The sequence below is a fragment of the Cherax quadricarinatus genome, chromosome 93, assembly GCF_038502225.1.
Source record: "Cherax quadricarinatus isolate ZL_2023a chromosome 93, ASM3850222v1, whole genome shotgun sequence".
Classification (NCBI taxonomy): Eukaryota; Metazoa; Arthropoda; class Malacostraca; order Decapoda; family Parastacidae; genus Cherax; species Cherax quadricarinatus.
The window spans coordinates 13,147,741-13,169,138 of NC_091384.1; the positions used below are offsets into that span (position 1 = coordinate 13,147,741).

The window sequence follows — 21,398 nt, forward strand, 5'->3', positions numbered from 1 at the left end:
TCTGGGTTAGTACAAGAGGTACTGAAGCATTTCTTTATTAGTACCAGAGGTACTGAAACATTTCTTGATTAGTACCAGAGGGACTGAAGCATTTCTTGGTTAGTACAAGAGGCACTGAAGCGTTTCTTGGTTAGTTTCAGAGGTACTGAAGCATTTCTTGGTTAGTACCAGAGGTACTGAAGCTTTTATTGGTTAGTACCAGAAGTACTGAAGCAGTTCTTGGTTAGTACCAGAGGTAATGAAGCCTTTCTTGGCTAGTAACAAAGAGTGTAGATGAATGGTTCAAAGAACCGGCACGTTGTTAAATTAGACACATGTGCAACTCTTGGGTATCTTTATTGAGGAAACGTTTCGCGACACAGTGGCTTCTTCAGTCCATACAAAGGATAAACTTGAAGAACAGGAGGAGAATGAGGTAATCAGTTCCTCAGCCTTGAGTCGATGTGGTCAGTCCAACAATCCAACACTGCAACTTCTTGGGTTCTTAATACTTGGGAATTCTTCGCTTGCCTAACCGTTGGGCAGGACCTACTTCCACACTGGACAAATGTGACACCACCTACGACTGCTGCACCTCTCCTGACTACGGTTTATAAGCTCCATCTCTGCACATATGCCGTATTCTACTCAAGTTTGATGGATTGACCACATCGACTCAAGGTTGAGGGACTGATTACCTCATTCTCCTTTTGTTCTTCAAGTTTATCCTTTGTATAGACTGATGAAGCCACTGTGTGGCGAAACGTTTCCTCAATAAAGATACCCAAGAGCTGCACATGTGTCTAATTTAAAAACTAGCAACAAAGGTATTGAAGCATTTCTTTGTTAGTACCAGAGGTCCTGAAGCATTTCTTGTTAGTACCAGAGGTCCTGAAGCATTTCTTGTTTAGAATCAGATGTACTGAATCATTTCTTGGGTAGAACCAAAGTTACCGAAGCATTTCTCGGTTAGTAGCAGAGGTACTGAAGAATTTCTTGGTTAGTACCAGAGGTATAGAAGCATTTCTTGGTTAGAACCAGGGGTACTGAAGCATTTCTTGGTTAGAACCAGGGGTACTGAAGCATTTCTTGGTTAGAACCAGGGGTACTGAAGCATTTCTTGGTTAGAACCAGGGGTACTGAAGCATTTTTTGGTTAGAACCAGGGGTACTGAAGCATTTCTTGCTTAGAACCAGGGGTACTGAAGCATTTCTTGGTTAGAACCAGGGGTACTGAAGCATTTCTTGGTTAGAACCAGGGGTATTGAAGCATTTCTTGGTTAGAACCAGGGGTGCTGAAGCATTTCTTGGTTAGAACCAGGGGTACTGAAGCATTTCTTTGTTAGAACCAGGGGTACTGAAGCATTTCTTGGTTAGAACCAGGGGTACTGAAGCATTTCTTGGTTAAAACCAGGGGTACTGAAGCATTTCTTGGTTAGAACCAGGGGTGCTGAAGCATTTCTTGGTTAGAACCAGGGGTACTGAAGCATTTCTTGGTTAGAACCAGGGGTACTGAAGCATTTCTTGGTTAGAACCAGGGGTGCTGAAGCATTTCTTGGTTAGAACCAGGGGTACTGAAGCATTTCTTGGATAGAACCAGGGGTACTGAAGCATTTCTTGGTTAGAACCAGGGGTACTGAAGCATTTCTTGGTTAGAACCAGGGGTATTGAAGCATTTCTTGGTTAGAACCAGGGGTGCTGAAGCATTTCTTGGTTAGAACCAGGGGTACTGAAGCATTTCTTGGTTAGAACCAGGGGTACTGAAGCATTTCTTGGTTAGAACCAGGGGTACTGAAGCCTTTCTTGGTTAGAACCAGGGGTACTGAAGCATTTCTTGGTTAGAACCAGGGGTACTGAAGCCTTTCTTGGTTAGAACCAGGGGTACTGAAGCATTTCTTGGTTAGAACCAGGGGTACTAAAGCATTTTTGGGTTAGAACCAGGGGTACTGAAGCATTTCTTGGTTAGAACCAGGGGTACTAAAGCATTTTTTGGTTAGAACCAGGGGTACTGAAGCATTTCTTGGTTAGAACCAGGGGTACTGAAACATTTCTTGGTTAGAACCAGGGGTGCTGAAGCATTTCTTGGTTAGAACCAGGGGTACTGAAGCATTTCTTGGTTAGAACCAAGGGTACTGAGGCATTTCTTGGTTAGAACCAGGGGTACTGAAGCATTTCTTGGTTAGAACCAGGGGTACTGAAGCATTTCTTGGGTAGCTTTGACAAGACGTTAGACAAATACTTCGGTGGAAATGATACTTTTGAAAAACACTTGAATGGGCCAGAAGGCCTACTTGCAGGGTTAACTCGTTTTTATGTTCTTATGAGTAGAGTTTGAGGCAGCAACTGGTGCTGGTGACGATCCCACTGCAGCTGCTAGTGCTGGTAACGATGCCACTGCAACTGCCAGTGCTGGTAACGATGCCACTGCAGCTGCTAGTGCTGGTAACGATGCCACTGCAACTGCCAGTGCTGTTAACGATGCCACTGCAGCTGCTAGTGCTGGTAACGATGCCACTGCAACTGCCAGTGCTGTTAACGATGCCACTGCAGCTGCTAGTGCTGGTAACGATGCCACTGCAACTGCCAGTGCTGGTAACGATGCCACTGCAACTGCCAGTGCTGTTAACGATGCCACTGCAACTGCTAGTGCTGGTAACGATGCCACTGCAACTGCCAGTGCTGTTAACGATGCCACTGCAGCTGCTAGTGCTGGTAACGATGCCACTGCAACTGCTAGTGCTGGTGACGATGCCACTGCAACTGCCAGTGCTGTTAACGATGCCACTGCAACTGCCAGTGCTGATAACGATGCCACTGCAACTGCCAGTCCTGTTAGCGATGCCACTGCAACTGCTAGTGCTGGTAACGATGCCACTGCAACTGTCAGTGTTGTTAACGATGCCACTGCAACTGCCAGTGCTGTTAACGATGCCACTGCAGTTGCTAGTGCTGGTAACGATGCCACTGCAACTGCCAGTGCTGGTAACGATGCCACTGCAACTGCCAGTGCTGTTAACGATGCCACTGCAGCTGCTAGTGCTGGTAACGATGCCACTGCAACTGCTAGTGCTGGTAACGATGCCACTGCAACTACCAGTGCTGTTAACGATGCCACTGCAGCTGCTAGTGCTGGTAACGATGCCACTGCAACTGCCAGTGCTGTTAACGATGCCACTGCAGCTGCTAGTGCTGGTAACGATGCCACTGCAACTACCAGTGCTGGTGACGATCGCACTGCAACTGCCAGTGCTGTTAACGATGCCACTGCAGCTGATAGTGCTGTTAACGATGCCACTGCAACTGCTACTGCTGGTAACGATGCCACTGCAGCTGCTAGTGCTGGTGACGATCCTACTGCAACTGCCAGTGCTGTTAACGATGCCACTGCAGCTGCGAGTGCTGGTAACGATGCCACTGCAACTACTAGTGCTGGTAACGATGCCACTGCAACTGCCAGTGCTGTTAACAATGCCACTGCAGCTACGAGTGCTGGTAACGATGCCACTGCAGCTGCTAGTGCTGGTAACGATGCCACTGCAACTGCTAGTGCTGGTGACAATCCCACTGCAACTACCAGTGCTGTTAACGATGCCACTGCAGCTGCTAGTGCTGTTAACGATGCCACTGCAACTGCTAGTGCTGGTGACGATCGCACTGCAACTGCCAGTACTGTTAACGATGCCACTGCAGTTGCTAGTGCTGGTAACGATGCCACTGCAGCTGCTAGTGCTGGTAACGATGCCACTGCAACTGCTAGTGCTGGTGACGATCCCACTGCAACTGCCAGTGCTGTTAACGATGCCACTGCAGCTGCTAGTGTTGGTAACGATGCCACTGCAACTGCTAGTGCTGGTAACGATGCCAGTGCAACTGCCAGTGCTGTTAACGATGCCACTGCAGCTGCTAGTGCCGGTAACGATGCCACTGCAACTGCTAGTGCTGGTGACGATCCCACTGCAACTGCCAGTGCTGTTAACGATGCCACTGCAGCTGCTAGTGCTGGTAACGATGCCACTGCAACTGCCAGTGCTGTTAACGATGCCACTGCAGCTGCTAGTGCTACTAATAATATCACTGCAGCAGCTGGTGCCACTAATAATATCACTGCAGCAGCTGGTGCCACTAATAATATCATTGCAGCAGCTGGTGCTACTAATAATATCATTCCAGCAACTGGTGTTACTAATAATATCACTGCAGCAGCTGGTGCTACTAATAATATCACTGCGGCAGCTGGTGCTACTAATAATATCACTGCAGCAGCTGGTGCTACTAATAATATCACTGCAGCAGCTGGTGCTACTAATAATATCATTCCAGCAGCTGGTGCTACTAATAATATCATTGCAGCAGCTGGTACTACTAATAATATCATTGCAGCAGCTGGTGCTACTAATAATATCACTGCAGCAGCTGGCGCTACTAATAATATCATTCCAGCAGCTGGTGATACTAATAATATCATTCCAGTAGCTGGTGCTACTAATAATATCATTGCAGCAGCTGGTACTACTAATATCATTGCAGCAGCTGGTGCTACTAATAATTTCACTGCAGCAGCTGGTGCTACTAATAATATCACTGCAGCAGCTGGTGCTACTAATAATATCACTGCAGCAGCTGGTGCTACTAATAATATCACTGCAGCAGCTGGTGCTACTAATAATATCATTCCAGCAGCTGGTGCTACTAATAATATCATTGCAGCAGCTGGTACTACTAATAATATCATTGCAGCAGCTGGTGCTACTAATAATATCACTGCAGCAGCTGGCGCTACTAATAATATCATTCCAGCAGCTGGTGCTACTAATAATATCATTCCAGTAGCTGGTGCTACTAATAATATCATTGCAGCAGCTGGTACTACTAATATCATTGCAGCAGCTGGTGCTACTAATAATTTCACTGCAGCAGCTGGTGCTACTAATAATATCACTGCAGCAGCTGGTGCTACTAATAATATCACTGCAGCAGCTGGTGCTACTAATAATATCACTGCAGCAGCTGGTGCTACTGATAATATCATTGCAGCAGCTGTTGCTACTAATAATATCACTGCAGCAGCTGGTGCTACTAATAATATCACTGCAGCAGCTGGTGCTACTAATAATATCTCTGCAGCAGCTGGTGCTACTGATAATATCATTGCAGCAGCTGGTACTACTAATAATATCACTGCAGCAGCTGGTGCTACTAATAATATCACTGCAGCAGCTGGTGCTACTAATAATATAACTGCAGCAGCTGGTGCTACTAATAATATCACTGCAGCAGCTGGTGCTACTAATAATATCACTGCAGCCGCTGGTGCTACTAATAATATCACTGCAGCAGTTGGTGCTACTAATAATATCACTGCAGCAGCTGGTGCTACTAATAATATCACTGCAGCAGCTGGTGCTACTAATATCACTGCAGCAGCTGGTACTACTAATAATATCATTGCAGCAGCTGGTGCTACTAATAATATCATTGCAGCAGCTGGTGCTACTAATAATATCACTGCAGCAGCTGGTGCTACTAATAATATCACTGCAACAGCTGGTGCTCCTAATAATATCATTGCAGCAGCTGGTGCTACTGATAATATCACTGCAGCAGCTGGTGCTACTGATAATATCACTGCAGGAGCTGGTGCTACTTATAATATCACTGCAGCAGCTGGTGCTACTAATAATATCACTGCAGCAGCTGGTGCTACTAATAATATCATTGCAGCAGCTGGTTCTACTAATAATATCATTGCAGCAGCTGGTGCTACTAATAATATCATTGCAGCAGCTGGTGCTACTAATAATATCATTGCAGCAGCTGGTGCTACTAATAATATCACTGGAGCAGCTGGTGCTACTAATAATGTCACTGCAGCAGCTGGTGCTACTAATAATATCATTGCAGCAGCTGGTACTACTAATAATATCATTGCAGCAGCTAGTGCTACTAATAATATCACTGCAGCAGCTGGTGCTACTGATAATATCATTGCAGCAGCTGGTGCTACTAATAATATCATTGCAGCAGCTGGTGCTACTAATAATATCATTGCAGCAGCTGGTGCTACTGATAATATCACTGCAGCAGCTGGTGCTACTGGTAATATCACTGCGGCAGCTGGTGCTACTAATAATATCACTGCAGCAGCTGGTGCTACTAATAATATCATTGCAGCAGCTGGTACTACTAATAATATCATTGCAGCAGCTGGTGCTACTAATAATATCATTGCAGCAGCTGGTGCTACTAATAATATCACTGCAGCAGCTGGTGCTACTAATAATATCACTGCAGCAGCTGGTACTACTAATAATATCATTGCAGCAGCTGGTGCTACTAATAATATCATTGCAGCAGCTGGTGCTACTAATAATATCATTACAGCAGCTGGTGCTACTAATAATATCACTGCAGCAGCTGCTGCTACTGATAATATCACTGCAGCAGCTGGTGCTACTAATAATATCACTGCAGCAGCTGGTGCTACTAATAATATCACTGCAGCAGCTGTTGCTACTAATAATATCACTGCAGCAGCAGGTGCTACTAATAATATCATTGCAGCAGCTGGTGCTACTAATAATATCACTGCAGCAGCTGGTGCTACTAATAATATCTCTGCAGCAGCTGGTGCTGCTAATAATATCTCTTCAGCAGCTGGTGCTACTAATAATATCTCTGCAGCAGCTGGTGCTACTAATAATATCTCTGCAGCAGCTGGTGCTACTAATAATATCACTGCAGCAGCTGGTGCTACTAATAATATCATTGCAGCAGCTGGTGCTACTAATAATATCTCTGCAGCAGCTGGTGCTACTAATATCATCATTGCAGCAGCTGGTACTACTAATAATATCATTGCTGCAGCTGGTGCTACTAATAATATCACTGCAGCAGCTGGTGCTACTAATAATATCACTGCAGCAGCTGGTGCTACTAATAATATCACTGCAGCAGCTGGTGCTACTAATAATATCATTGCAGCAGCTGGTACTACTAATAATATCATTGCAGCAGCTAGTGCTACTAATAATATCACTGCAGCAGCTGGTGCTACTGATAATATCATTGCAGCAGCTGGTGCTACTAATAATATCATTGCAGCAGCTGGTGCTACTAATAATATCATTGCAGCAGCTGGTGCTACTGATAATATCACTGCAGCAGCTGGTGCTACTGGTAATATCACTGTGGCAGCTGGTGCTACTAATAATATCACTGCAGCAGCTGGTGCTACTAATAATATCATTGCAGCAGCTGGTACTACTAATAATATCATTGCAGCAGCTGGTGCTACTAATAATACCATTGCAGCAGCTGGTGCTACTAATAATATCACTGCAGCAGCTGGTGCTACTAATAATATCACTGCAGCAGCTGGTACTACTAATAATATCATTGCAGCAGCTGGTGCTACTAATAATATCATTGCAGCAGCTGGTGCTACTAATAATATCATTACAGCAGCTGGTGCTACTAATAATATCACTGCAGCAGCTGCTGCTACTGATAATATCACTGCAGCAGCTGGTGCTACTAATAATATCACTGCAGCAGCTGGTGCTACTAATAATATCACTGCAGCAGCTGTTGCTACTAATGATATCACTGCAGCAGCAGGTGCTACTAATAATATCATTGCAGCAGCTGGTGCTACTAATAATATCACTGCAGCAGCTGGTGCTACTAATAATATCTCTGCAGCAGCTGGTGCTGCTAATAATATCTCTGCAGCAGCTGGTGCTACTAATAATATCTCTGCAGCAGCTGGTGCTACTAATAATATCTCTGCAGCAGCTGGTGCTACTAATAATATCACTGCAGCAGCTGGTGCTACTAATAATATCATTGCAGCAGCTGGTGCTACTAATAATATCTCTGCAGCAGCTGGTGCTACTAATATCATCATTGCAGCAGCTGGTGCTACTAATAATATCATTGCTGCAGCTGGTGCTACTAATAATATCAGTGCAGCAGCTGGTGCTACTAATAATATCACTGCAGCAGCTGGTGCTACTAATATCATTGCAGCAGCTGGTGCTACTAATAATATCACTGCAGCAGCTGGTGCTACTAATAATATCACTGCAGCAGCTGGTGCTACTAATAATATCATTGCAGCAGCTGGTGCTACTAATAATATCACTGCAGCAGCTGGTGCTACTAATAATATCACTGCAGCAGCTGGTGCTACTAATAATATCACTGCAGCAGCTGGTGCTACTAATAATATCATTGCAGCAGCTGGTGCTACTAATAATATCATTGCAGCAGCTAGTGCTACTAATAATATCACTGCAGCAGCTGGTACTACTAATAATATCACTGCAGCAGCTGGTACTACTAATAATATCACTGCAGCAGCTGGTGCTACTAATAATATCACTGCAGCAGCTGGTGCTACTAATAATATCATTACAGCAGCTGGTGCTACTAATAATATCACTGCAGCAGCTGCTGCTACTGATAATATCACTGCAGCAGCTGGTGCTACTAATAATATCATTGCAGCAGCTGGTGCTACTGATAATATCACTGCAGCAGCTGGTGCTACTGGTAATATCACTGCGGCAGCTGGTGCTACTAATAATATCACTGCAGCAGCTGGTGCTACTAATAATATCATTGCAGCAGCTGGTACTACTAATAATATCATTGCAGCAGCTGGTGCTACTAATAATATCATTGCAGCAGCTGGTGCTACTAATAATATCACTGCAGCAGCTGGTGCTACTAATAATATCACTGCAGCAGCTGGTACTACTAATAATATCATTGCAGCAGCTGGTGCTACTAATAATATCATTGCAGCAGCTGGTGCTACTAATAATATCATTACAGCAGCTGGTGCTACTAATAATATCACTGCAGCAGCTGCTGCTACTGATAATATCACTGCAGCAGCTGGTGCTACTAATAATATCACTGCAGCAGCTGGTGCTACTAATAATATCACTGCAGCAGCTGTTGCTACTAATGATATCACTGCAGCAGCAGGTGCTACTAATAATATCATTGCAGCAGCTGGTGCTACTAATAATATCACTGCAGCAGCTGGTGCTACTAATAATATCTCTGCAGCAGCTGGTGCTGCTAATAATATCTCTGCAGCAGCTGGTGCTACTAATAATATCTCTGCAGCAGCTGGTGCTACTAATAATATCTCTGCAGCAGCTGGTGCTACTAATAATATCACTGCAGCAGCTGGTGCTACTAATAATATCATTGCAGCAGCTGGTGCTACTAATAATATCTCTGCAGCAGCTGGTGCTACTAATATCATCATTGCAGCAGCTGGTGCTACTAATAATATCATTGCTGCAGCTGGTGCTACTAATAATATCACTGCAGCAGCTGGTGCTACTAATAATATCACTGCAGCAGCTGGTGCTACTAATAATATCATTGCAGCAGCTGGTGCTACTAATAATATCACTGCAGCAGCTGGTGCTACTAATAATATCACTGCAGCAGCTGGTGCTACTAATAATATCATTGCAGCAGCTGGTGCTACTAATAATATCACTGCAGCAGCTGGTGCTACTAATAATATCACTGCAGCAGCTGGTTCTACTAATAATATCACTGCAGCAGCTGGTGCTACTAATAATATCATTGCAGCAGCTGGTGCTACTAATAATATCATTGCAGCAGCTAGTGCTACTAATAATATCACTGCAGCAGCTGGTACTACTAATAATATCACTGCAGCAGCTGGTACTACTAATAATATCACTGCAGCAGCTGGTGCTACTAATATCACTGCAGCAGCTGGTGCTACTAATAATATCACTGCAGCAGCTGGTGTTACTAATAATATCACTGCAGCAGCTGGTGCTACTAATAATATCATTGCAGCAGCTGGTGCTACTAATAATATCACTGCAGCAGCTGGTGCTACTAATAATATCACTGCAGCAGCTGGTGCTACTAATAATATCATTGCAGCAGCTGGTGCTACTAATAATATCACTGCAGCAGCTGGTGCTACTAATAATATCATTGCAGAAGCTAGTGCTACTAATATCACTGCAGCAGCTGGTACTACTTTATAATATCACTGCAGCAGCTGGTACTACTAATAATATCACTGCAGCAGCTGGTGCTACTAATAATATCACTGCAGCAGCTGGTGCTACTAATAATATCACTGCAGCAGCTGGTGCTACTAATATCACTGCAGCAGCTGGTGCTACTAATAATATCACTGCAGCAGCTGGTGCTACTAATGCTAATTCATCATAACTAATATTGCTAATTAATCAACCTATGTTACTACAATAATGTAACTTATACTTCAACATTTGCTACGATAATTCTCCTTTTACTAGTACTACTTTCTACACTACGATAATACAACTAATACTACAACCTTCAAGACTTACTACAACAATACAACTATTACTACAACCTTCAAGACTTACTACAACAATACAACTAATACTACAACCTTCAAGACTTACTACAACAATACAACTATTACTACAACCTTCAAGACTTACTACAACAATACAACTATTACTACAACCTTCAAGACTTACTACAACAATACAACTATTACTACAACCTTCAAGACTTACTACAACAATACAACTAATACTACAACCTTCAAGACTTACTACAACAATGCGAATATTACTACAACCTTCAAGACTTACTACAACAATACAACTATTACTACAACCTTCAAGACTTACTACAACAACGTAACTTCTACAACAATACTTACCAATGCAGGAACGACGGTCTTCATTGCTTCTTCCTCCTCCTCTTCCTCCTCCTCTTCCTTCTCCTCTTCCTCCTCTTTCCCGGGAATTCTTAGCAGTAACAGTCAGCAAAACAGCAGCAGTCAATACCATTACAATGAAGCCCTTCATGATGTTGATGCTGATCAGTCAGGCTGTGATGCACTGCGGGAGACACAGAGAAACACTGACTGGTTTATTAAAGGAAATTAAAGTAGTGGCTAAGTGAGATGTTGGTGTTTGTGTAAGTGTGTTTGGAGGGTATGTAAGTGTGTAGGTGTTTGTGTGTGGGTGAGTGTGGGTGTATGTACTTACCTATTTGTGGTTGCAGAGGTCGCGTCACAGCTCCTGGCTTCGCTTTTTTGCTGGTCGCTACTAGGTCCATACACTCCCTGCTCCATGAGCTTTATCGTATCTCTTCTTAAAGCTATGTATCGATACATAACTCTTCAGATTGTTCCACTTCCCGACAACTCTTAGGCTGAAGAAATACCTATCCTAATATCCCTATGGCTCATCTGAATTCCCAATTTCCAGTTGTGTTCAGCTTGTTCCTGTGTCCCATCTCTGAAATATTCTGGCCCTGTCCACCTTGTCAATTAGTCTGAGTATTTTATTATTTTACGCTTCAATATCATGTAGTCTACTGTCGTCAGGTTGAACTCTCTCTTGTAAGACATATCCCATCGCTCCGGGACTGGTCTTGTTGCAAACGTTTGCACTTCCTCTAATTCCTTAATGTTCTTGACCATTTGTGGTGTCCGTAATGGTGCTACATATTCCAAGATGGAATAACTACTTAGATGTCGAGCCGCTATTCTTAATATTTTCATATTTGCGAGCATGGACACCTCTGAATCAATCTCTTCCGTCAAGTCATTCACATATATCAGAAACAACACCGGTCCTCGGACTGACCCTTGTGGAACCCTACTTGATATATACACCCTCTCTGACACCTTGTCACATACCATCGCTTGTTGTTTCCTTCTCATTTCTTTATTCACGTCCCCAGGTCCCTCTTATATTACTATTGCTTTTCATTATGAATTTTTATTCATTTTTTATTCATTTATAGTTTTATTCATTTTTCTCGACAAGTGTGACCATGGTGCTGTAGCGCACAACTTGCGTGATAAAGTAATAACAAGAAAAGCTGGTAGATGGATCTATAACTTCCTAACAAGTAGAACACAAAGAGTAACAGAGTGAAGTCTGAGGCAGCTACGGTGGAAAGCTCTGTTCCGCAAGGCGCAGTACTCACTCCCATCCTGTTCCTCATCACTACGACTCAAGAAATCGTAATGACACGATTGCAAACAAACCATACCCCCGGCCGGGATTGAACCCGCGGTCATAGAGTCTCAAAACTCCAGCCCGTCGCGTTAGCCACTAGACCAGCTAGCCACAATAAGATTCATCCAACTAGGTATATTTCTACACCATAGGAAGGTTAGCATAGGCACCTCTGTGACCACAAATGCAAGTTTTTATAGACGAATCTCCAGCTAGCGTGGCCGTGACGAACTCTAGCTCAAGTCCCTTCACTGCCTCAACATGACGTCACAGAGGTGCCTGTGCTAACCTTCCTATGGTGTAGAAATATACCTAGTTGGATGAATCTTATTGTGGCTAGCTGGTCCAGTGGCTAACGCGACGGGCTGGAGTTTTGAGACTATGACCGCGGGTTCAATCCCTGCCGGGGGTATGGTCTGTTCCTCATCCTCATATCTGACACAAAAATGTAAGCCATAGCTCCGTGTCTTCCTTTGCGGATGACACTTGAATTGCCATGACAGTGACATCCATTGAAGACACTGCAAGACTCCAGGCGGACATCAACCAAATCTTTAAATGGGCCACAGAAAACAATATGAAGTTCAGTGAAGAGAAATTTCAACTACTCTTATATGGAAAACTTCTCATTACATTGTTTAATGCTCCAAACATCAGAGCATTACCTGAAGTCTACCTGGAGTCTACCTGATCAACTAGGCTGTTACTGCTGGCCACAAGTAGTCCAACACACGAATCACTGCTCGGCTGATCCGGCACTGAATATTGGTATCTGTTCAGCTCCCTCTTCAAGACAATCAGGGGTCTATTGGTAATTCTGGGAAGCTGTTGAACAGTCTTGGGCCCCGGAAGCTTATTGCGTTTTCTTTTAATATACTAATGGCGCTCCTAGTTTTCATTGGGGGTATTTTGCACCGCCTGTCTCGCCTTTTTAACTTCAGCAGCTAATGTACTAACTTTAGCAACTAATGTACTAATTTCAGCGGCTAATGTACTAACTAAAACAGCTAATATGCTAACTTTAACAGCTAATGTACTAACCCCAGCAGCTAATGTACTAACTTTAGCAACTCATGTACTACAGCATCTAATGTGTTAATATCAGAAACTAATGTACTAACTTTAGCATCTAATGTACTAATTTCAGCGGCTAATGTACTAACTAAAACAGCTAATATGCTAACTTTAGCAACTTATGTACTACAGCATCTAATGTGTTAACATCAGAAACTAATGTACTAACTTTAGCATCTAATGTACTATTTTCAGCGGCTAATGTACTAACTTTAGCAACTAATGTACTAATTTCAGCGGCTAATGTACTAACTAAAACAGCTAATATGCTAACTTCAACAGCTAATGTACTAACTCCAGCAGCTAACGTACTAACTTTAGCAACTAATGTACTATAGCATCTAATGTGTTAACATCAGAAACTAATGTACTAACTTTAGCATCTAATGTACTACTTTCAGCGGCTAATGTACTAACTAAAGCAGCTACTATATTAATTTCAGCAACTAATGTACATGTTTCGCGTCTTGGAAACGTAATTGCATCAATTACAGGAATTCTGGACCTGAACTAATCACGTCTCTTGTTACATAAATGCTACGCCTGTTATCTTAATTGGGTTATCCTTGTGTGAAATTAAAACTGGTTGGGAAAATATTTTTGTTAGTGGGTTTGAGGACTTGCCTAGTATGGACTTCTTTCTAACTCCTATGTTGGGAAAATATTTTTGTTTGTGGGTTTGAGGACTTGCCTAGTATGGACTTCTTTCTAACTCCTATGTTGGGAAAATATTTTTGTTTGTGGGTTTGAGGACTTGCCTAGTATGGACTTCTTTCTAACTCCTATGTTGGGAAAATATTTTTGTTTGTGGGTTTGAGGACTTGCCTAGTATGGACTTCTTTCTAACTCCTATGTTGGGAAAATATTTTTGTTAGTGGGTTGGGACTTGCCTAATGGACTTCTTTCTACTCCTTTTGGGAAAATATTTTTGTAGTGGGTTTGAGGACTTGCCTAGTATGGACTTCTTTCTAACTCCTATGTTGGGAAAATATTTTTGTAGTGGGTTTGAGGACTTGCCTAGTATGGACTTCTTTCTAACTCCTATGTTGGGAAAATATTTTTGTAGTGGGTTTGAGGACTTGCCTAGTATGGACTTCTTTCTAACTCCTATGTTGGGAAAATATTTTTGTAGTGGGTTTGAGGACTTGCCTAGTATGGACTTCTTTCTAACTCCTATGTTGGGAAAATATTTTTGTAGTGGGTTTGAGGACTTGCCTAGTATGGACTTCTTTCTAACTCCTACTTGCCTAGTATGGACTTCTTTCTAACTCCTATGTTGACTTGCCTAGTATGGACTTCTTTCTAACTCCTATGTTGGGAAAATATTTTTGTTTGTGGGTTTGAGGACTTGCCTAGTATGGACTTCTTTCTAACTCCTATGTTGGGAAAATATTTTTGTATGAGGACTTTTTGACTTCTTTCTAACTCCTATGTTGGGAAAATATTTTTGTAGTGGGTTTGAGGACTTGCCTAGTATGGACTTCTTTCTAACTCCTATGTTGGGAAAATAGTGGGTTTGAGGACTTGCCTAGTATGGACTTCTATGTTGGGAAAATATTTTTGTAGTGGGTTTTTGCCTAGTATGGACTTCTTTCTAACTCCTATGTTGGGAAAATATTTTTGTTAGTGGGTTTGAGGACTTGCCTAGTATGGACTTCTTTCTAACTCCTATGTTGGGAAAATATTTTTGTAGTGGGTTTGAGGACTTGCCTAGTATGGACTTCTTTCTAACTCCTTTTGTAGTGGGTTTGAGGACTTGCCTAGTATGGACTTCTTTCTAACTCCTATGTTGGGAAAATATTTTTGTAGTGGGTTTGAGGACTTGCCTAGTATGGACTTCTTTCTAACTCCTATGTTGGGAAAATATTTTTGTAGTGGGTTTGAGGACTTGCCTAGTATGGACTTCTTTCTAACTCCTATGTTGGGAAAATATTTTTGTAGTGGGTTTGAGGACTTGCCTAGTATGGACTTCTTTCTAACTCCTAGTGGGTTTGAGGACTTGCCTAGTATGGACTTCTTTCTAACTCCTATGTTGGGTTAGTGGGTTTGAGGACTTGCCTAGTATGGACTTCTTTCTAACTCCTATGTTGGGAAAATATTTTTGTAGTGGGTTTGAGGACTTGCCTAGTATGGACTTCTTTCTAACTCCTATGTTGGGAAAATATTTTTGTAGTGGGTTTGAGGACTTGCCTAGTATGGACTTCTTTCTAACTCCTATGTTGGGAAAATATTTTTGTAGTGGGTTTGAGGACTTGCCTAGTATGGACTTCTTTCTAACTCCTATGCTGGGAAAATATTTTTGACTTGCCTAGTATGGACTTCTTTCTAACTCCTATGTTGGGAAAATATTTTTGTAGTGGGTTTGGGAAAATATTTTTGTTTGTGGGTTTGAGGACTTGCCTAGTATGGACTTCTTTCTAACTCCTATGTTGGGAAAATATTTTTGTAGTGGGTTTGAGGACTTGCCTAGTATGGACTTCTTTCTAACTCCTATGTTGGGAAAATATTTTTGTAGTGGGTTTGAGGACTTGCCTAGTATGGACTTCTTTCTAACTCCTATGTTGGGAAAATATTTTTGTAGTGGGTTTGAGGACTTGCCTAGTATGGACTTCTTTCTAACTCCTATGTAGTCATTGTTGATAAGTCAGTCATTCACTTTCAGTAAAGTAGGCAGGCGGCAGCAGTAACAACTGATGCTCCTATATGTTTGCCGTGCCCCGGGCATGTCCAAGCTCCAGTGATGGCTGCTGCAACAGCGTACAAGGAACCTGTAGTGACCAAAAGAGGATGACCGGCTTTCAACTACCTGACCTGCTACCAGACGTACGACCAGACAAGTGAATTTTTCCACTACACTGAAGTAACTGACCTCCATAGCAACTGTTCCAGTGTTCCATGAGACGACAATATAAGTGAAAACTTAAAAAAAAAAAAAATCTTGAAGAAAGCAATCAGAGCTGTAGTGACGGATTTTTTCCTTCAGTGTCAAGAGTGGGAAGGAAGTGAACATTTAAACTTGTCTGATACATCACCTCTTGGTCAGGACGAGTCAACAACAGGATGCAAACCCCGCTAGAAGTGATAAGTGGGACTGTGAAGTGAAGAGTGACGTGGATTTGTGAAGAAAGGGGACAGGTGAGGGGTACAGTGGATTTGTGAAGCAAGGGGACAGGTGAGGGGTACAGTGGATTTGTGAAGCAAGGGGACAGGTGAGGGGTACAGTGGATTTGTGAAGCAAGGGGACAGGTGAGGGGTGTAGTGGATTTGTGAAGCAAGGAGACAGGTGAGAGGTGTAGTGGATTTGTGAAGCAAGGAGACAGGTGAGGGGTGTAGTGGATTTGTGAAGCAAGGGGACAGGTGAGGGGTGTAGTGGATTTGTGAAGCAAGGAGACAGGTGAGGGGTGTAGTGGATTTGTGAAGCAAGGAGACAGGTGAGGGGTGTAGTGGATTTGTGAAGCAAGGAGACAGGTGAGGGGTGTAGTGGATTTGTGAAGCAAGGAGACAGGTGAGGGGTGTAGTGGATTTGTGAAGCAAGGAGACAGGTGAGTACAGGGATTTGTAGGTGGATTTGTGAAGCAAGGAGACAGGTGAGGGGTGTAGTGGATTTGTGAAGCAAGGAGACAGGTGAGGGGTGTAATGGATTTGTGAAGCAAGGAGACAGGTGAGGGGTGTAGTGGATTTGTGAAGCAAGGAGACAGGTGAGAGGTGTAGTGGATTTGTGAAGCAAGGAGACAGGTGAGGGGTGTAGTGGATTTGTGAAGCAAGGAGACAGGTGAGGGGTGTAGTGGATTTGTGAAGCAAGGAGACAGGTGAGGGGTGTAGTGGATTTGTGAAGCAAGGAGACAGGTGAGGGGTGTAGTGGATTTGTGAAGCAAGGAGACAGGTGAGAGGTGTAGTGGATTTGTGAAGCAAGGAGACAGGTGAGGGGTGTAGTAGATTTGTAAAGCAAGGGGACAGGTGAGGGGTGTAGTGGATTTGTGAAGCAAGGAGACAGGTGAGGGTGTAGTGGATTTGTGAAGCAAGGAGACAGGTGAGGGGTGTAGTGGATTTGTGAAGCAAGGAGACAGGTGAGGGGTGTAGTGGATTTGTGAAGCAAGGAGACAGGTGAGGGGTGTAGTGGATTTGTGAAGCAAGGAGACAGGTGAGGGGTGTAGTGGATTTGTGAAGCAAGGATACAGGTGAGGGGTGTAGTGGATTTGTGAAGCAAGGAGACAGGTGAGGGGTGTAGTGGATTTGTGAAGCAAGGAGACAGGTGAGGGGTGTAGTGGATTTGTGAAGCAAGGAGACAGGTGAGGGGTGTAGTGGATTTGTGAAGCAAGGAGACAGGTGAGGGGTGTAGTGGATTTGTGAAGCAAGGAGACAGGTGAGGGGTGTAGTGGATTTGTGAAGCAAGGAGACAGGGGAGAGGTGAGGGGTACAGTGGATTTGTGAAGCAAGGAGACAGGTGAGGGGTGTAGTGGATTTGTGAAGCAAGGAGACAGGTGAGGGGTGTAGTGGATTTGTGAAGCAAGGAGACAGGTGAGGGGTGTAGTGGATTTGTGAAGCAAGGAGACAGGTGAGGGGTGTAGTGGATTTGTGAAGCAAGGAGACAGGTGAGGGGTGTAGTGGATTTGTGAAGCAAGGAGACAGGTGAGGGGTGTAGTGGATTTGTGAAGCAAGGAGACAGGTGAGGGGTGTAGATTTGTGAAGCAAGGAGACAGGTGTAGTGGATTTGTGAAGCAAGGAGGGGTACAGGTGAGGGGTGTAGTGGATTTGTGAAGCAAGGAGACAGGTGAGGGGTGTAGTGGATTTGTGAAGCAAGGAGACAGGTGAGGGGTGTAGTGGATTTGTGAAGCAAGGAGACAGGTGAGGGGTGTAGTGGATTTGTGAAGCAAGGAGACAGGTGAGGGGTGTATTTGTGGATTTGTGAAGCAAGGAGACAGGTGAGGGGTGTAGTGGATTTGTGAAGCAAGGAGACAGGTGAGGGGTGTAGTGGATTTGTGAAGCAAGGAGACAGGTGAGGGGTGTAGTGGATTTGTGAAGCAAGGAGACAGGTGAGGGGTGTAGTGGATTTGTGAAGCAAGGAGACAGGTGAGGGGTGTAGTGGATTTGTGAAGCAAGGAGACAGGTGAGGGGTGTAGTGGATTTGTGAAGCAAGGAGACAGGTGAGGGGTGTAGTGGATTTGTGAAGCAAGGAGACAGGTGAGGGGTGTAGTGGATTTGTGAAGCAAGGAGACAGGTGAGGGGTGTAGTGGATTTGTGAAGCAAGGAGACAGGTGAGGGGTGTAGTGGATTTGTGAAGCAAGGAGACAGGTGAGGGGTGTAGTGGATTTGTGAAGCAAGGAGACAGGTGAGGGGTGTAGTGGATTTGTGAAGCAAGGAGACAGGTGAGGGGTGTAGTGGATTTGTGAAGCAAGGAGACAGGTGAGGGGTGTAGTAGATTTGTGAAGCAAGGAGACAGGTGAGGGGTGTAGTAGATTTGTGAAGCAAGGAGACAGGTGAGGGGTGTAGTAGATTTGTGAAGCAAGGAGACAGGTGAGGGGTGTAGTAGATTTGTGAAGCAAGGAGACAGGTGAGGGGTGTAGTAGATTTGTGAAGCAAGGAGACAGGTGAGGGGTGTAGTGGATTTGTGAAGCAAGGAGACAGGTGAGGGGTGTAGTAGATTTGTGAAGCAAGGAGACAGGTGAGGGGTGTAGTGGATTTGTGAAGCAAGGATACAGGTGAGGGGTGTAGTGGATTTGTGAAGCAAGGAGACAGGTGAGGGGTGTAGTGGATTTGTGAAGCAAGGAGACAGGTGAGGGGTGTAGTGGATTTGTGAAGCAAGGAGACAGGTGAGGGGTGTAGTGGATTTGTGAAGCAAGGAGACAGGTGAGGGGTGTAGTGGATTTGTGAAGCAAGGAGACAGGTGAGGGGTGTAGTGGATTTGTGAAGTAAAGGCAGGGAATCTACTAGTGGCTTCTCGGACAATGGAAGTAAGTCAGTTTATATTGTAAAGTAATGGAGTGAAGTACAGTACAGGCTGCCATAATTATTTTTATATTTCTTCTGAAATTCGCGGAAGAAGGAAATCAGTCATTGGAATTGAAAAAGGCGACTGGAGTCATGGCTCCATGGACAATGAAAGCCCCTCAAATGCCATCCTACCGAAAACGTAAATATTACGATCGTCGCAAGGTATAGCAGCACCGCTTACCCATAATTCAAAACAGTGGCGCACAGCTGTTATTGTGTCTCTCTTATGGGGTGACAAACTAATCCAGGACCGTAAACTAATGTACAAGTGTAAAACAGTGGACCTTGTGTTTATTGTGGTGTCAGCAGCCTGTGATGTTTGTCTGGAGTGGGTGCACGTATGGTAGACGTGAGGTGCACGTAAGGTGAACGTGAGGTGCACGTAAGGTGGACGTGAGGTGCACGTAAGGTGGACGTGAGGTGCACGTAAAGTGGACGTGAGGTGCACGTAAGGTAGACGTGAGGTGCACGTAAGGAGGACGTGAGCTGCGTGTAAGGTGGACGTGAGGTGCATGTAAGGTAGACGTGAGGGGGACGTAAGGTGATCGTGAGGTGAGAGTAAGGTTGACGTGAGGTGCACGTAAGGTGATCGTGAGGTGAGAGTAAGGTGGACGTGAGGTGCACGTGAGGTGGACGTGAGAGACACGTAAGGTGGACGTGAAGTGCACGTAAGGTGGACGTAAGGTGCACGTGAGGTGCACGTAAGGTGGACGTGAGGGGGACATAAGGTGATCGTGAGGTGAGAGTAAGGTAGACGTGAGGTGCACGTGAGGTGGACGTGAGAGACACGTAAGGTGGACGTGAAGTGCACGTAAGGTGGACGTAAGGTGCACGTGAGGTGCACATAAAGTGCACGTAAGGTGCACGGATAATAGTGCTGGTGATATCGACGGCCCTGTAGCTAGGAATGCTAACGTTAACTTATCTGTACTACATACATAGTACAACGTGAGACCATAGAATCAGTACTATTATCTCATGCACCACCAGACAGTTGTATACACTGTACTAACACCACCAGACAAATGTATACAGTGTACTAACACCATGAGACAGATGTATACACTGTACTAACACTACCAGACAAATGTATACTGTGTACTAACATAAGAACATAAGAATGGTGGAACACTGCAGAAGGCCTACTGGCCCATACGAGGCAGGTCCTTATCAAAACGACATCTACCTAAAGCTACTCAAGAAACAACTCCCGCACCCCCCAACACCAATCAAACCCAGCCCCTCCCACTCATATATTTGTCCAGTCTCTTCTTAAAGCTACCCAAGGTCCTAGCCTCTATCACCCCACTGGGAAGACTGTTCCACGCATCTACAACTCTGTTAGAAAACCAGTACTTACCTATGTCCTTTCTAAATCTAAATTTATCCAACTTAAATCCATTATTCCTGGTTCTTACCTGGTTCGACACCCTCAGTACTTTATTAATGTCTCCCTTGTTTATGCCCGTCATCCACTTATACACTTCAATGATATCACCCCTCATTCTACGCCTCTCCAGAGAGTGGAGATTTAAGGCTTTAAGTCTATCTTCATACGGGAGGTTCCTTACACAGTAAATCATTTTAGTCATTCTTCTCTGTATGTTCTCTAATGAGTCTATGTCCATCCTGTAGTAAGGGGACCAAAACTGAGCAGCATAATCTAAATGAGGCCTCACCAGTGATGTATAGAGCTGTAAAATAACTTTTGGACTTCTGTTACTTATACTTCTTGAGATAAATCCAAGTAATCTGTTGGCCTTGTTGCGCACACTGAGGCACTGCTGTCTTGGCTTTAGATTTCTGCTTACCATGACTCCCAAGTCTTTTTCACATTCTGTATGACCAAGCTCTACTTCACCTAGATTATAGCTTCGAGGGTTATTTTCATTACCAAGGGCAAGTACCTTACACTTATCCACATTAAACTTCATCTGCCATTTCTCAGACCAAGACATTAATTTGTTCAAATCGTCCTGGAGTTCATTGATATCCTCCTCAGAGTGAATTATACGGCCTATCTTTGTATCATCAGCAAACTTACTCATGTCACTAGTAATCCTTTCATCAAGGTCATTAATGTAAATTACGAACAAGAGAGGGCCTAAAACTGATCCTTGTGGAACGCCACTAGTGACTAATCCCCATTCAGATTTCACTCCATTAATGGTAACTCTCTGCTTTCTATTGGTAAGCCATGCCTCAATCCATGCTAGAACTTTACCTCCTATACCATGAGCTGCCACTTTTCTTAAGAGTCTCTTGTGAGGTACTCTGTCGAAGGCTTTACTAAAATCCAAATAAACAATATCATATT

The 21,398-nt window shown here is 43.9% G+C and overlaps 1 protein-coding gene across 1 annotated transcript in view; it reads right to left on the reverse strand.

The window, feature by feature from the left end:
- Positions 1-21,398, reverse strand: part of LOC128703507 (uncharacterized) — a 68,173-nt gene that overhangs the window by 36,131 nt on the left and 10,644 nt on the right. The window contains exon 2 of the mRNA XM_070104693.1: positions 10,705-10,885. Within this exon, the coding sequence (XP_069960794.1) occupies positions 10,705-10,852 (148 nt within the window). The 5' untranslated portion in view covers positions 10,853-10,885. The remainder of the gene's footprint in view (positions 1-10,704; positions 10,886-21,398) is intronic.